Genomic DNA, 17480 nt, shown 5'->3' with positions numbered 1-17480 from the left:
GCTATTCTAATTGCACCCCGAACCCTTGAATTGACAAGGCACGGACTTTGATAGCCTTCTTGCGTATAAGGAAATACGTTACAATATGCCTCAACAAAACACTAAACACATACTCGTTTAAAGTTAGCCTTTCTCAAATTATACCGTCGTTTGAACGATCTAATTTACCAATACAACCTGTCATTGGGTCAAATACGTGTTTTATATCTTTTATACGGATTGTTAGACCGTTCTTTGCACACTGATTTTGACTACGGATTACTCCGTTTACCTGAAGAAGATATAGGGCTCACGGCGGGTGTGAACGATCAACAGGAATGCTTACTCTTCATAGGCACCTGAACCCACCTGTGGTGTGTCCAGGGATCCGTGTTTACCCTACTATTAATTTTGTATTCTTTTATATAGGAGTAATGATATTGACCACTGTTCGTTATCTTAAAGACTGTTGAAACCACTTATCTGTCAGTAGCCTACCTCGATTTAAAAACTAATTACAGTATATACAGAACAAGCTCAAACTAATGAATCAGTCGAGAGTCATAAACACAATAATTATGTAAGTGGAATATTGCCGAAGTAAACATCCTCTGTCGACCGGTCACACCCGCTGTGAGACCTATATCTTGAACGGGGAAATGGAGTAATCCGTAATCAAAATCAGTACAAAGAACAGTCTTCATTGGTTTTAAACATGTAAGACAGCATTTGACCCAATGAGAGGTATTGGTAAATTAGATCGTTATAACAATCATAATATTTGCGAAATGTTGACTTGAAACGAGGCTATTGAAACCCCCTGTAACCCCAAATTATTTGTTAGTAGCTTGCTTCGATTTAAAACTAAGCATACGCAGAACAAACTCTTGCGTATCAAATCAGTTCAGAGACATAAACACCAGATGCAGGTGATAATGGAATATTGCTAAATAAACATGGGGAGTTGACGGTGAAGCAAAAATCAGTCTCCCACATCTGCTTCACACGTAGATATTTTATTGAACATATATGTTAACGGTAAACTAACAACTCAACTTAATTACAAACGGGATGACTTTAGCTTTTCCATCATCAACGTTCCATGGATATTCATTTAGTAATATTCTATTCAAATATGGCGAATGAGCTCAACAGATGCTGTAAGTAGTCTCAGGACAAGGCGTGTACGTTTTGGAGTTTAGATGACTTATCTGCCCATTTTTTCTTCTAAAAGTTAGTGCAGGGAAGATATTTGTATGTGTCAAATCTTTTCTTAAAATGATTATGAATGGAAACATATCTAAAAGGATATCGAGTATCCGAGGGAATTTATTTCTTCTCACTGAACACACGACAAAGTTATTCATGTTAGGAGACGAGGGAAAGACCGGATGGTGTCGCAGGGAATGCAGACGGTAAATGAAGTAAGTACAAGTAGCTCTTTTGATGATATTTCTGAAAATTTAGCAGACATTAAAAGTGACCCGAAAAGGACTGTAAAATGTGACAAATTGGAAACATTGGTCACTTTGAAAATTGAAAAGATACTGCAATAAAACAACAACGAACGTGAAAAAGGCACGTGACTGGGCGAAGGTAAAAGGTACGTGACTGGGCGAAGGTAAGCTGTGGCTTACTCTGCTCCGTCTATTTTGACAATTTTTGGATTCCAGATTTACCATACGATTTCGCAACCTTGTCGCCGATATATGAGCGTGTTTTTTGTGCAGAAATCAACTTTACATATAGTGATCACTTTGGAGATCATTTTTGTGAACAGTTCTGCTGTGCAGTGAGTACGTGTTCACCCGTGTTTACCTGAAATTATTCTGTGTTAAACATTGCTAAAACTATTTCTACAACATGGAAACCTTATCAAAGCCAGTCTATTTAAAAACTATCGATATTCAAACGAACAGAAACAATCTAATTACAGACTTTGAACTCATGCAAAGTGTCATTCACTCAGTCGGGGACACGGTAGGTTGCATCCAGCTTGACCGGGGTCTTTGGCGAATATACCTGACCAATGATGAAAGTAAACAAACTCTATTAACACAAGGGGTTGATATCAACAATCAAAACTTCAATGTGTACGAGCAGAATTCCTACGCCACTGGATCTAAATCACCCGCAGATAGAGTGTATCTGCCTGTAGATGACAAGGAAATTTTGGCAATGCTCATAAAACTAGGTGCTAACCCAAAAAGTGACATACTGTACAATATGAAAAAAAAATCCGGTGACGAAAAAGATGACCAGGTAATAAATTTCTCCTCCGCACGAACTACTGCGCAGGGATTCAGTGCCGCATTTATCACTACGGTCAACCAAAACCCCACAAACAAAAATGCCGAATTTGTTGGAGTTCTGATCACCCCACCAGTGTGTAAAAGCTATAAGATCCAATGGCTACCAATAAAATCCGAGCAGCGAAGTTGGAACTCGAAGCCAAATGAATTGGCAACTTTATCACTACATCTGATAGTTGGATTTCATCATGGGTTCAGATCATGGAGGAGATTATTTGGAAAAAATCGTAACAAGTCGAAAATTTCCGAGAGCTTCTTGAAAAATCTACCAAAAAATGTCATTTTCGCCGAAACCACCTTTGATGATTTTTGATCAATTCATGCACACAAAAAACCTCATCCTGGCCAGGAAAAATGTACTAGGACAGATACATGGGCGTGTAGCCACGGAAATAAAAAAAACAAACAAACCACACAACCCAAAACAGATCCATATTTGGGCTACCTCACCCGGCTTCAGTAAAAATAGATAATAGTCTCTCATGCTTGTTTATGCTGACACGATTTTTGTCTGCAATTGTTGCTATGGAACAATTGAAGTGTATTATCTGTAAGGGGTTAAATGGTTATGAGAAAAGAAATACATTATATCAATGGTAACAATATTGATGTGATTTTTTTTAATGCGAAACACAGTTTTGCGAAAAAAATAATTTTAAGTATTACTCAAGTACTGACTCCACTCATAGCAGAGGAGTATCCATTCTTTTTCACAAAAAGCTTAATTTTGACATAATAAACATACACATATCAGTTAATGGTCGTAAACATTTGATTAATATTAAAGTCAATGGCTTAATTATCACACTCGTAAATGTTTATGCACCCAATGATGATAAAATTAGTATAGGATTTAAAAAAAAATTAAAATCGTGGGATTTTAAGTAAGCTATGAGTGGAAACAATATTATGCTTGCAGGGGATTTTAATACCATTCTTGATAAACAGGATAGACATCAATCACAATCAACATATAAAGATAAAAGCTCAAAACATTTATAAGATATGCTATCATATTTAAACATAGTCGATACATGGAAGATGAAAATAAAGAAAGCGAATGATTCACGTGGTGTGATGGGAATGGAATACCTAAAAGTAGAATATACTTTATATTCATGTCTGAAAATTTTGAGTTAGATATGTCAAATATCTTTCTTAGAAAACCTCCAAATATACAAGGTAATAGAAATTATCAATTAGATTAAACCTTTTAATGAATGAAGAAAACAGGGGTAAAGGTTATTGGAAATTAAATACCTCGCTATTAACAGATCTAAACTATACTACACTGTACCGAGTTAAAACAACTGTTAAAAGATAAACAAGAAGATTTAAAAAGTTTAATTGATAGTGTAGCAAGATGGGAAAAGGTCAAATCTATTATCAAAGATTTTTCTGTAAAATTTACAAAACAAAAAAGCCTAAATAGAAAACAAAGAAAAAAGTGCTAGAAAAGGAAATAGAAAAAATTGAGTTATCACCGCACCAATTAATAGATATGAAAAGACAAAAATCTCTTGAAGTAGAATTAGATGAAATATATTCATAAACTACTGGAGGTGCATTTATTAGATCCAAAGCAAATTGGATAGGAAATGGACAAAGGAACACATTCTACCTTTTTAAGAATAGAAAAAAAAACCCAAACCAATCTGTCAATACAATACATGAAATTAAAAAAGACAAATAAAATAATAAATAAAACTGAAGATATAATGAATTCAGTTTACAATTTTTATGAAAACTTGTATTCAGCAAATCATGCCGCATTTGAAAATATAACAAAATATTTAGAGGATTGTGAATGTCCTCAACTAACCAATCAAGAGAAAGATATATGTGATGATCTCTCAACGGTTTCCGAATGCGCACAAGCTAAAAAGCAGATGAAAAACAATAAATCCCTTGGGCCTCATGTGATACATAAATGTACCTATCAGATTCTATAAACTATTTTGGAATGACATTAAAAACTACTTTTATGAATCACTAATAACAACATTTGAAAAAATTTACATGGATTTTTCTGAAAAATTCACAATCATTTCTCTGATACATAAAAAGGGAGAGGAAAATAATCTTCGAAATTATACACCAATTTGTCTTACAAATTGTGATTATAAGATTTTAGCACAAATTTTTGCTATGAGATTACAAAACGTTATAGATAAACTAATAAGCAAAGACTAATCCGCATACATTAAAGGTAGATATATCGGTGAAAATGCAAGACTTCTACTTGATATATTTGAATACTGTGAAACTAAACAAAAAGAAGGAGCAATCTTACTCCTTAATTTTCAAAAAGCTTTCGATTCTTTAGAATGGAACTTTATGTTCAACATCCTTGATAAATTTAATTTTGGAGAACAATTCATTAAATGGATAAACATTTATATACAAATCCTGTATATCGCATAAAAAATAATGGATGGATGTCCAGAACCTGTAAAATGACCAAAGGCATTTGACAAGGATGTCCAATCTCAGCGTTGCTTTTTATGAATATGGCAGGGGCATATAGTGTTTCTCATGTCCGTCATCCGTCCTTCTGTCCTTCCGTCACACTTTGCCTTTAGCGCTGTGTTTTGCTCAGTTTCAAAGAAACTATTTTAGATACTCTCATCACATCTTACATGCTGATACATATTGGTATCATCTATTCAACTGCATCAATATTTTTACCTTGACATTTCCTGTGACCTTGACCTCACTTCCATATTTGATGTTTAGCTCAGTTTCAAAGCAACTATTGACACTATTTTTATGAAGACTCTTACACTGATACATATTAGTAGTAGCAATTCAACTGTGGCATCATTTTATGACCTTGATCTTCCTTCTGACATTGATCTCACTATTTCCTATTTTGGTATTTAGCCCAATTTCAAAGCAACTATTGTCAATATTTTTATGTATATTCTTACACTGATACATATTAGTGGTAGCTATTCAACTGTGGTATTATTCTATGACCTTGACCTCATGATTTCCTATTTTTGGTGTTTAACTCAGTTTCAAAGCAATTAATGAAGATTTTTTTGTCCCTTTCTGAATATGGACAGGACATATAGTAGAGGAGCAGCTTTAAAAGTCAAATTTTAATTAAGTTGGTGTTTGTCATGCCAGTTTAAGATATCAATGTGTGTAAATGAGGATCAGCATTTCATGACAGTATAATACTTTTTCCTTTTGTTAGAAGTAATTAATGATAAGTTAGACCTTTCTATTGATAGCTAGGCAATATTTAACCAAAACAAAATTGCTATTCATCTTTGTAGCATTTTTCTTAAAATTTTGGTAAATTTGAATATTATTCAAAGTGAAATTAATGGGTGATACTTGAGTTAAATAGTTTAAAGATAATAAACATTTTGAAGAAAGATGACATTGTTTTGTATTAGAACATCCCACTTTGCCAGAGAAATAATGCATTAGATTGATAAGGGAGAGTGTTAGAAAGGGTTTTCCTTTTTATGTAGGATATGACTTGTAAACATCTCATATTTAACTATATTAAAGCTATTAGAGTAAATAACAATAGACAAGAGTACTTCAAAGGTTCTCTTTATATAGTATACATTTGTGATATGACTTGAACACAATTCTGATTTACCTGTATAAAGGCTAGCACCACACCAAACGAAGTTCACTAAAGGTTTAAACCCTGGTACTAACACCTGAACACAACAAAGTGTATCCCCTATTGTGAAAGGAAGTGCACTTGCATTTCTCTTTTAATTCATGATAAGGTGAATGAAAAAGTGTACAGCAATTTTCATTCTCCATTGAAAAGCTGTAAGTTATTTATTTATTTATTTTTTTTTTTACATGAAGAAGATATTTCCACTTCAATTGCACCTATGGTCATCCTTAACCTGCATACTTTTCTTTAAAGAATAAAAGGGTTCGGTATTTTGATTTTTTTCACAAAATGAAAAAAATTCAACCTATTTCGTAGAATATCAGGCCATGAAAAGGTACAGATAATCCCTGAATTTTATTTAGCTCACTTGAGCCAAAGGCTCAATAATGTGAATATTTTTTTAATAAAAACTTTCCGTTGTTGTTGTAAACGTTTCACATTTTCATAATTTTCTTCAGGTTGGGGTCACAGTAGAGGAACACAATTTTACATGCAAATACAATTTGGAAATTTTTGAATATGGGCCAAGCACAGGTGCTTGGGTTCAGGACCCCCCCCCCCCTCCCTTTCCGAATAACCAACACGAGTTGATTTAATTATTTATTTGTTGAAAATCTCTCTAATGCATGTCAACAACGTCTTGCATACCCCTAAAGTCCAAAATAATTCAAAATAAGCCCCTTTTAAAAAAGATACAATCACTGGTTATTATAACAGAACACCAGTGAGAGTTTTTTTCCCTCACGATTGACCTTTTTGCACTCGGAGCAAAAACAATAATATATAACATTCTTTCTTAATAAAAAGGCAATAATATCTATGTAATAACATTTCCTGAAGGAGACATATGGTCATCATCATGCGTGATTATAAACCTTTTAAGCACAAAATAGTTTTAATTTACAAAAAATGTAAACATTTGGAATCATCATGCAAATATGATAAATTATAAAATTTCAAATATGCCACTTATTCCACCACCATTTCTGTCGATCAAAATCTTACTATTGCTGAAATAAATGGTTTTTTTTCTGTAATGAAAGGGTTACATGTACATGTATACTACAGAGAGGATCCAGAAATTAAAATGCAACCCAATTTTGTAGCACCCTCTCCCAAGAAAGGGGGTGATGACAACCACAAAAGGGTGCCACTCGATTGTTGCCTTTTCGTGCACCCAAGGATAAGTTGTGCAAAGTTGAATTGAAATTGACCCAGTGAATCTGCAGAAGTAAATGAAAATGTGAAAAATTTAGAGACTGACGGACAGACGGATGGATGACAGACAAATAGTGATCAGAAATGCTTACTTGAACTTTCAGCTCAGGTGAGCTAAAAAGTGACTGTGTCACCACTATATATATATATATATATATATATATATATATATATAATTCCTCCGAATTTTCGAAGAGGGTCTAAATTACTTTAGTTGTTTTTTCCTTTAAAACCTTGCTATGTTATATTGACTAAACACCAATATTCCTTACTCTGTTGAATGCAAGTTGTAGGTGATTAAGTCCCAGTTCCACTTGCGATTGAATTCATTTTTCATGAACCGAAATGACTTTTCAAAAGATATGATATTTACGACAGTGAATTATAAGTTAGATAGGACTTTGAGATTATTTGGAAACGTTTACAATAAATTTGTTTAACTTAGCAATTCTAATATACTTACGTGATCCTATATTCAAAACGGCATGCTTTGCTCCAGCTTGAAGTGGAAAATTTTTCATGTTCATGTTGAATACAGTCGCATCAATATTTACGTCTCCAAGGAGAAACGAAACAGCTTCAGTTCTTCTTATCAGCTTCACATTGTCTTTGCTCAAACCCTCAATCTAAACCATATCACGCTATCAGTATAAATGTCTATTTCCATTGGGTTTTTTTCTTAAAATTTGATATCTTTAGATTTCCTTTTGAAAGCTCTACAGGTGTGAACAATGAATCTTGCAATTTTAATTAAACAAAATAAGGATATACAAGGTATTGTGATATGTGATAAGGAACACAAAATAGGTCAATACGTAGATGATACATCACTTGCTCTTGGTGGGACACCTAAGTAACTTTTTACAGCTTTAGATACCTTAGATTTTCTCTCTAAACTTTCTGGTTTAAAGGTAAACAGCTTGAAAACAAACATTATTTGGATGGGATCTAAAAAGTTTTCAAATCAGGTCTTTCATCATACTAGATGGAAACTTGACTGGGGTTCAACAACTTTTAATTTATTAGGTATTAACTTTTCAGTAGACTTACAACAAATTACAGATTCAAACTACAATATACAGATTCCTAAAATTAAGAGCATGCTACAACATTGGACAATACGAGTTCTAACACCAATTGGTCGGGTTACAGTGGTTAAAACATTAATTATTCCGAAAATAAACCATTTATTTCTATCACTTTCAACACCGAAAAAGGAAATAATTACATCATTGAGTAAAGATGTTTTTGAATTTATTTGGAATGGAAAATGTAACAAAGTAAAACGTTCAATTGTGACTCAACACTACCAGCATGGAGGTCTAAAAATGGTGAACATCAACAATTTTATCATGTCTTCAAAATGTTCATGGTTGGTGGAAAAAGATCATGGGTAGATATTTTTGAAGCAATTAATGGAAGTTGCCGTTAACATCTCAGAATACCCAGAATTAAAAGGTATAAGTAGCTGACTTCCTTAAGCGTGATATCTGAAAATTGGTGGCATATGAATATACCTAATATCACTCCTTGTGATATGTGTAATGGGAAATTAGTCAGATATCTAATACAAACACAGAGTTCCTTATGATATTTGCCAAAATCGTGAAATTGCAGGTTACCTGGAATCAGAAGGTATAAGTAGCTGACTTCCTTAAGAGTGATATCTAAATATCGGCGACACATCACGATACCTAATATCACTCCTCTTCACGTGGATAGTTGTAAATTAGTCAGATATCTAATACACACACAGTTCCTTGACATATTTACGAAAAACTTAAAATTTCAGGTTACCTGAAATCAAAAGATATAAGGAGCTGGCTTCGTTAAACGCAATATCTGAAAATTGATGGCATATCGAGATACCTGATATCACTCCAATTCACATGGATAGTTATAAATTAGTAAGAAATCTAATACAAACACAGTTCCTTAAGATATTTGCAAAAAAACCATGAAATTTCAAGCTATCTGGAATGAAAAGGTATAAGTAGCCGACTTCCTTAAGTTATATCTTAGAATCGACGACATATTAAGATACCTAATATCACTCCTTGTCAAGTGTGCATCTAGCATTACAACTACACTAATCTATAAACGTATTTACAACGCAGACTACATGTTGGTTTTTTTTTTGGGGGGGGGTTTAGGCCTGTCAATCAATGCATTTATATGCAGTTTTTGTTATTATTCTCTGTTAATATTGGCTACATTATGCAATTCTTTTCGTTTGTCCTGAAGAAGGTCCCGAAAATTTGACACTCTGGTTGTTCATGTCGTTGGTCATTTTAGTGCTTTGTATATATATATATATATATATATATATATATATATATATATATATATAATTTTGTATGTATGCTTTTAAAAATATTTATAAATGTATGTGGATGTGTGACGTTTTGGTCTTACTTGATCGCAAACATTTGCACATAAAAATTAATCAACTTTGGTAAAGATTTTAAAAGATGAAAACAATTCCATATTTTTGCAGAAATATACCTTTTGACTTGCAGAATCCAACAGCCGCTTTGGATCAGCGGTATCGTTAGGCAAAGAAAACACAAAACAAACACTTCTCTTATCGATGGTTTTGTGGAGTTTGTGTTTTAAATGAAGGTATGCATCTTTTACGAGCTCCCGTAGAAGTAGTCTGTATATGACAACTGCATCAAAGACCTTCCCTTTGACATCTCTAACTTTAAGATCATCCTAAATTATAATGATGTTAAGTTACAAAATATAAGAAATATCTTAACTTTTCATATAGTATGTTATAAACAGTTTACGCTATCTATATTTTCACAATCTTCTATGATAGAATAATTGAAATTTTAATTTCATCCTTACATCTTCCTTGAACACATCAAGGTTGTCAAAGTAATTGTGTTGTCCATCTTCCAGAATTTTTTTCGTGTTATAAAGAGTATCTTGAGCTTCGAAACCATATTTCTCGCATTCACCATTCTTTATCAAAAGTTTAGCAATGCTCTTTGGAGATGGTTTCATGCCTGCAGCTATTGTATAAACATTTAAAGGATCAACACTCTCTGAAAACCCGTAACCTATGTGCGAGTGTCCGATTTGAATTGCGATGACACATATCCATTCCCTGTTTTTATTCTCTGCACCTTAAAAAAAAAAAAAAAATTAAATGCTCATTTTCACAAATCTGTAATTATTGTGCATAGATAATTTGCAGCTGTATCACATAGAAATATGGGTTGTTGAGTTTTAATTTGTGTGTTTGTATGCGTGCGAGTGTGTAGCCGGTCAATTTTCAATAGCTTTAGATGAAAAGGTTAAGATAAGGAACAGTGATCAATCTCATAACTCTTATAAGGCATACAAAATTAAGAGTTGGGCAAAGATGGATCCCTGAATACACCAGAGTAAGTGCCTAGGAGGCGTAAGCATTCCCTGTCGACTGGTCACAACCTCCATGAGCCCTCTATCTTGATCAGGTAAACGCAGTATGTAAAGAACGGCCTAACAATTGGTATCAAACACGTCAGACAGCTGTTGACCCAATGACAGGTTGTACTGGCAAACAAGATCGTAATAACGACCATAGAATTTGCGAAATGCTTATTTTAAACGAGACTGTTGAAACCCCTGTGACATCAACGTGTTTGTCAGTAGCCTGCCGTGATTTAAAAACTGATCATATGTAGAACACACTCTTGCGTATCTAATCAGTTGAGAGATATAAACACCATAAGTAGGTGATAATGGAATAATGCTATAAATTATAGATATAGGAAGTTGACGATGGAGAAGATATATTACAGACATACATGTTTGGTACTCACAAGAAAAAACCAACAACCCATAAATGCAGTTGTTGTGGATAAGACGACGTATATATATATATATATATATATATATATATATATATATATATATATATAGGTAACAATAAAAAAGATACACGAAGACGTTTAGTAAAGCTTTAATTATTTTTTACCTATAAATTTAACGATCATTGCGAAAAGTAATTATATATATATATATATATATATATATTGGGATAAATCTCCGATATAATCTTCTAGAGTGCTCGACGTGGCCTCACGGAGCTACATAAATTGACGATCAGATGGAGTTCAATCACATAACATTTATTTCTCTACAGGCTGTTTCGTGAGGGGATGGTTTCCCCTCACTCGTCGGGAGAAAAATGACATCTAACGAAAAACATCCGCGTGGCTGAGAATATGTTACACAGAAACATACTGGATAGTTGCTAAGCATGATTACACACAGGATTGAGTAAATAGAAATTTATGGGAATGACGGCAAGTTTCTGTGTAACATATTCTCAGCCACGCGGATGTTTTTCGTTAGATGTCATTTTTCTCCCGACGAGTGAGGGGAAACCATCCCCTCACGAAACAGCCTGTAGAGAAATAAATGTTATGTGATTGAACTCCATCTGATCGTCAATTTATATATATATATATATACATACATGTGTGTGTGTGTGTGTGTGTGTGTGTGTGTGTGTGTGTGTGTGTGTGTGTGTGAATGCGTGTGGCCGATAAGTTTTTAATAGTTACATATATATTACAGACCTATAGTTTTTATACTCACAAGAAAAAATTAATACACAAATGTAGATGTGTGTTGTTTTGATACATATATATATGAAGACAATGCAAAACCGCTATGATGTATACGAATGAATGGCAGCTGTATATATGGAAAATGACTGAATATGCATTGATTTTCATTTTTAAAACCAGTTGAACATATTTCTGAAAATACACAATACCATAAGCAGTACTTGTGATTTTAGTCTCTGGACAATGCAGTATAAAAATGGTCGACATTCCGATTGATAAGATATCCTCTTTGAATCAACAAGAGATCAATGAACCAAATTGCTGATCTGAATTACACTGCTCAAACGGAAATGAGACTACTAACTTACCACATTTATTAGACCCAAAAATTAGTACATGTAACCGAAAACATCTCATTGGACAATTGCCAAATTTCATGTACACACATATCGGTATGATTGTACGTCGTAGTGTCAAACTGTTATTATATTGTTTTCTGTTAGAAATATTCTAAATAATTTCGCTAATCTTTGGAGTCTTTATGTTAACATAGAAGAACAATCTGTCCATGAGAGTTTCCATATCGCATGACCTGTCGTCGATAAGAAAACACAACTCTTGAAGAATTTCTAAGGGAGGTTTTATTGTGCCATTGTAAGACCTTCCCTTTGTCTGGTGGAGGAAGGCATTGCATATATTGAACAAAATTGAATCTGCATTAAGCGAGGAATACACGATCAATTAAATTGTTCATCAGGTGGTGATTTTGATAGAAATTTTATCCAAATACCCTTACACAAAACATTGATTGATTGAATATTGTTTAACGTCTTTCACTCATTTGGAAACGTCACCACTGACGGTGAAGGTCTGCAAAATTTCGGCCTATGCTCGGCGCTTATGGCCATTGAGCAGGGAGGGATCTTTATCGTGCCACACCTGCTGTTACACGGGACCTCGTTTTTTGAGGTCTCATCCGAAGGACCGTCCCATTTAGTCGCCTCTTACGACAAGCAAAGGGGTACTGAGGACCTAATTCTATCCCGGATCCCCACTGGCCTGAATCCTCTTAGTTGTCCCAACCTAATCAAGATGACCACGCTTTGAACAAACTGTAATGAGGATGGTTTCATTTTGATTTGGCATAATTATTGACGAAATTTGTTTTTAATGAAACTTTCCCTGTAGATACCTTAAAACAGTCTTGACCCCTTTTCTGATCCCCGCGAAGCCCCTGGAAAATGAGCTTTAAACAAAACTTAAATCACTTAGTGATGTTTGCAAATTTTTGGGCAAAATCTCATATCATTCTTTTGTTTTTGTTTTTAGAGGAAATGTAAAGACATTTTCCGTTTATGGCATTTCAATTTTCCCTTTATCGTGTATTTATTTCTTCTCTTTGGCTATTTGCTACCCTAATTTTAAATTGTTGCTTAGAGAAAATTCGCAGCCAAAGTATTGTCCTTTGGAAAGTGTGTTTATTGCTATAAATCTATTACAGCTTCCAATATTCTGTTGATCTTGTTTGATAGTTTTCCATTGCATAGATTACATAATCCGGGTATGCGAGCCTTCCTATTCTGGTTTTGTTCACAGTATATTTTTCATAATTGTTACGTATTGTGTATGCAAATTTGAAAGTTGAAAATGAAAAAGTAGTATGTTATGAGACTGAACACTGTTCGTTATCTTCACCTTTCATGGCATCATAGATATGCTAGCAAGTTGTCGCGGGTATTCTTACTTACCAGTTGCTTTCATTTGGACATTTGAGTTGCCATGCTCTTCATTGTTGGTAATACCTATGTAGAGAAAGTTCGGAACGTAATATAAGACTGTACTTATCAAAAACAAAAATATTAGAGTGCTAGCGCCATTATCTTCTATGGAGGTAGATATTATAAGAAATATCTAATTAATACTAAAATTTCTATATTACTGTAGAATCATTTATATTCGTGGGGGCCAATTTTCGTGGATTGCTGAATTTTTACGGGTTCGTGGGGATGTTATTTCGCGGATTTATATATATTTGTAAGAAAGATAACTCTGGAGTGTTTGCTTTGTCTTTATTCGTTGAGGATGTAAATTTGTGGGTGAGGGATACCCACGAAATCTACGAAAATTTAGCCACCACGAATTCTAATGATTCCACAGTACTTAGAATTTATAGATTTTAAATACCTTTATTTTCTGCAAGTAATGCCTGCCAATTTTATTGGTTGGTTTTTGGTTTGCGTTGCAATGCATGATAGAAGGATAAGATATTGAATAAATAGGAGTCAGTATTAGTGTATAATATGTCTAACGGCGTGACCGTTTTTGAGGGCGAAGCAAAATGTATTGGCATCTATAGAATCTATATCCATAACAAGAACAAAAAATATCCCGAAGTTAGCACTGAACGTGTGAGGTCATCATACTCTTAACTTCAATATATTTGATCCGCCTATTTATTGAACGCGGGAAACATACCGCAATTGATGTAAACAGTGCATTGTGACATCATATTCAGCGTCAGTGTTTAGCAAATTGACAAACGTAGGAAACATGGTACAATCGCGTTAATCAAGGAGTAATTATATATGATTAAAAAAATAAAATTACATGCTTTTACGGATTTTATGTAACATCTCAGAACGACGTGAACTTGGGTACACGAGATTCAATATGGAGAAATACATGTCCACGTGACCGTATTCGAATCTACGCCATTTGGACCAAAATTTTCAAGTTCCATAGGTATGGTTTAATTTTTCATTAGTTTTCTATATTTTCCTTTTAAACATGTATATGCGTGCTACCTATATAATTTAATACATTTAAGATGTTTATGAATAAAAACATAAATAAATGTAATGTAGTTTACATTGTAAGAGATGCAGGACTCAGCTAAAAGTTTACAATTTTATTAGCTTCCTTAGTTAGAGAATTCCAACATAATAGTTAACTCATACAGTAGTGAGTGTATGTTGTCAGTGATTTTTCAGGAAACGATTTCACGTCGTAATGACTTCCAAAATTCCGCGTGCAACGTCATGTAATCATGAATATTTCGAAATGGGGTGTTCTCGATCTATCTGACTTGAAGAATACATGATTAAAAAGGAAAATATATTGATTACATTTAATCCGAATGAGTTAAATTGCATAATTTGCATAAGGTGTATAACTTATATGGCTTGGTATAATCACATGTTTTTATTCCTATGATAATAACCAAAGATTACGGCATATATATATAGTTTAAAGTATATGTACCCTGGAACTCGTGAAGGTGCTAGATAATGTGTTCTATTATAATGATAATTAGTGCATTGCTAAAAGACCTTGATTTTAGGAACTAAAAATAACATGTTCTGCTTACTATGACCAGTTGCTACCAATGGAGAAATTTCTCCTTCATCTTGGTTGGCAGAATGACCTAAAATTAAAATCATTCAATGAATTAGATTGCATGTTGTCTTTAATCAAGATTATTTGATTTTATATCAAATAGTCAACTATTAATTTAGTACAGGTTTCCACCCGGGCTGTCACCCTGGGCGCCCTTAACAATTATACTACAATGGTATTACCTTACGACTACGTTATGGTACGACTATGCTACGGCACGAGTTAATTAACAACAAACAGTCCCCGGATGTCGCTCTCTTTTTCAAAATCCACCGAACAAGAAGGACGTTTTTTTTTTTATCGACATCCATAATATCAGACATCATCGTTGCCATCCTTTAGGACAATGCCACCAGTTAGGACCAGACCAAACACCCGAGCATCTCGGAAAAGAAGAGAGAGCATCGGAACGCCCGCTAGAGGGAAAGGGAAGCGGTGCAAACAAAGCACCCCGGTGCCCCCTCCATCACCACGCGGTCCACCCCAAGACCAGCCACTACTGCCTTACGTATCTGACGAAGAGATACCTTCATCATCTACATCAGACCCTAACACCACGCCAGAGCTGGGTGAGTCATTTTTCTCCCACCCTTATCAACAATTCAGTTGTTACGATTCTTTGGGCGTCTACATCCCGTAAAGAATTAAGACTCAGATTTGGGAGGGCAGATTCATAGACCTTTCCCTTCTCATTAAAACCACCAACGAATTGCAAGATTACGATTCACAAGGTGATATTAAGGTTAAGGAGGGGCGGTTGTGCATCGTTAAGCCCAAGACCAATTCTTACCTCAATATAGACAAGTGGACTTCCGCTTTTGTCATCTTCATTAGCATCATGCTAGAAAAGTTTCCGACACGGGCGCAATAATTGTTTAGATATTTCAGGGACATTAGACTTGCGGCGTCTAGGTCTAACTATTGGTTTCGATACGATGAGCAATTTCGTCTCAGAATGGTCAGTCAGCCACAACTCTCGTGGGGCAACATCAACCAAGAATTTTGGTTGTTGCACATTTCGAATAGGTCAGAAACCCACACCCGTAACAATGCTCATCAGAACCAAAGCAATCATTTTAATCAACCAAGTCGTTCTGCAGTAATGTACTGCAACCATTTCAACAAGGGAGTAAGTTGCCTTTTCTTCCCCAGGTGCAGATACAAGCACGCATGCAGCAAGTGTGGATACAACCACCCAAGCAGCAAATGCCCAAAATAACAGTCCCATATATTCTTTGTGAGCAACACCGATAAAGTTCTATAATTTATGCAAACATTTGGAAGGATACAGGGACGGAAAATTTATTCGGGAAGGTTTAATTTTCTACACGGTTTCAAACTTCAGTATAGAGGGCCTAGGTCACCACGCGAGTCCAATAATCTCCCTAGCCTTAATGCTAATTTAACAATAGCTAACAATAAAATTCACAAAGAAGTTGCCTTAACACGCGTGGCTGGCCCCTTTAATTCACCACCATTTCCCAACTTGCAAGTTTCACCACTAGGCCTGGTCCCCCAAAAAGATGGTGACATGCGACTCATACACCATCTGTTTCACCCTGAAAAAGCATCGATCAATCATTTCATTGACCCTAAAGCATGTTCAGTACATTATAGCAACATAGACCAAACAGCACAGTTTATAGCCAAGCTTGGAAGGGGGCAATTTTAGCAAAGACTGACATTAAGTCAGCATTTAGGCTGCTCCCTGTATCCCCTGGCGATTTCAATTTGCTTGGGTTCAGAGTTCAAGGCAAGTACTACTTTGATAAAATGCTACCGTTTGGGGCTTCAATTAGTTGCGCATTATTTGAAAAGTTTTCGTCATTTTTACATTGGCTCATCCACAAACATACACAGAACCATTTCATTGTTCATTATCTTGATGACTTTCTTTTTTGTGGCCCACCCCATTCTTTTGTCACCCACCACTCCCTTCAGGCTTTCAAGTCTATATGCGCTGACATCGGCGTTCCCATCGCGGATGAAAAAACCGTGGAGCCTACCCACATTCTCACATTGTTGGGCATCGAACTCGACACCATCAATATGACCATGCGCCTTCCTCACGAAAAATTAAACCAACTTAAGTCTTCATTACAGTACTTCTACAACGCCAAAAAGGTCTCGCTTCGTGAAATGCAGTCTCTCATTGGTCTACTTAACTTTGCTTACAAGGTCATCGCCCCAGGACGAGCCTTCTGTCGCCGGCGCATCAATTCAACTATCGGCATCACTAGATACCATCACAGAATCAGGGTAACAAAAACATCAAAGCAGACCTTGAGGTCTGGAGCAATTTTTTAGAGTCTTACAATGGCATTTCTGTGATTTCGCTTCAACCTTGGGTATATGATG

General features: G+C 34.9%; 1 protein-coding gene across 2 annotated transcripts in view; it reads right to left on the bottom strand.

The window, feature by feature from the left end:
- The window catches only part of LOC125681031 (uncharacterized), a 36476-nt gene that overhangs the window by 1588 nt on the left and 17408 nt on the right, over window positions 1-17480 (bottom strand). For both annotated transcript variants that reach the window (XM_048920920.2, XM_048920921.2), the window contains exons 9-13: window positions 15094-15150; window positions 13475-13528; window positions 10012-10292; window positions 9664-9873; window positions 7622-7784 (exon numbers count right to left, since the gene is read on the bottom strand). In XM_048920920.2, coding sequence (XP_048776877.2) covers window positions 7622-7784; window positions 9664-9873; window positions 10012-10292; window positions 13475-13528; window positions 15094-15150 — 765 coding nt within the window. The remainder of the gene's footprint in view (window positions 1-7621; window positions 7785-9663; window positions 9874-10011; window positions 10293-13474; window positions 13529-15093; window positions 15151-17480) is intronic.

Source organism: Ostrea edulis, chromosome 2 (assembly GCF_947568905.1).
Source record: "Ostrea edulis chromosome 2, xbOstEdul1.1, whole genome shotgun sequence".
Lineage (NCBI taxonomy): Eukaryota > Metazoa > Mollusca > Bivalvia > Ostreida > Ostreidae > Ostrea > Ostrea edulis.
Note: the sequence above shows the minus strand (reverse complement) of the source record. Positions and strands in the feature narration are given on the sequence as shown.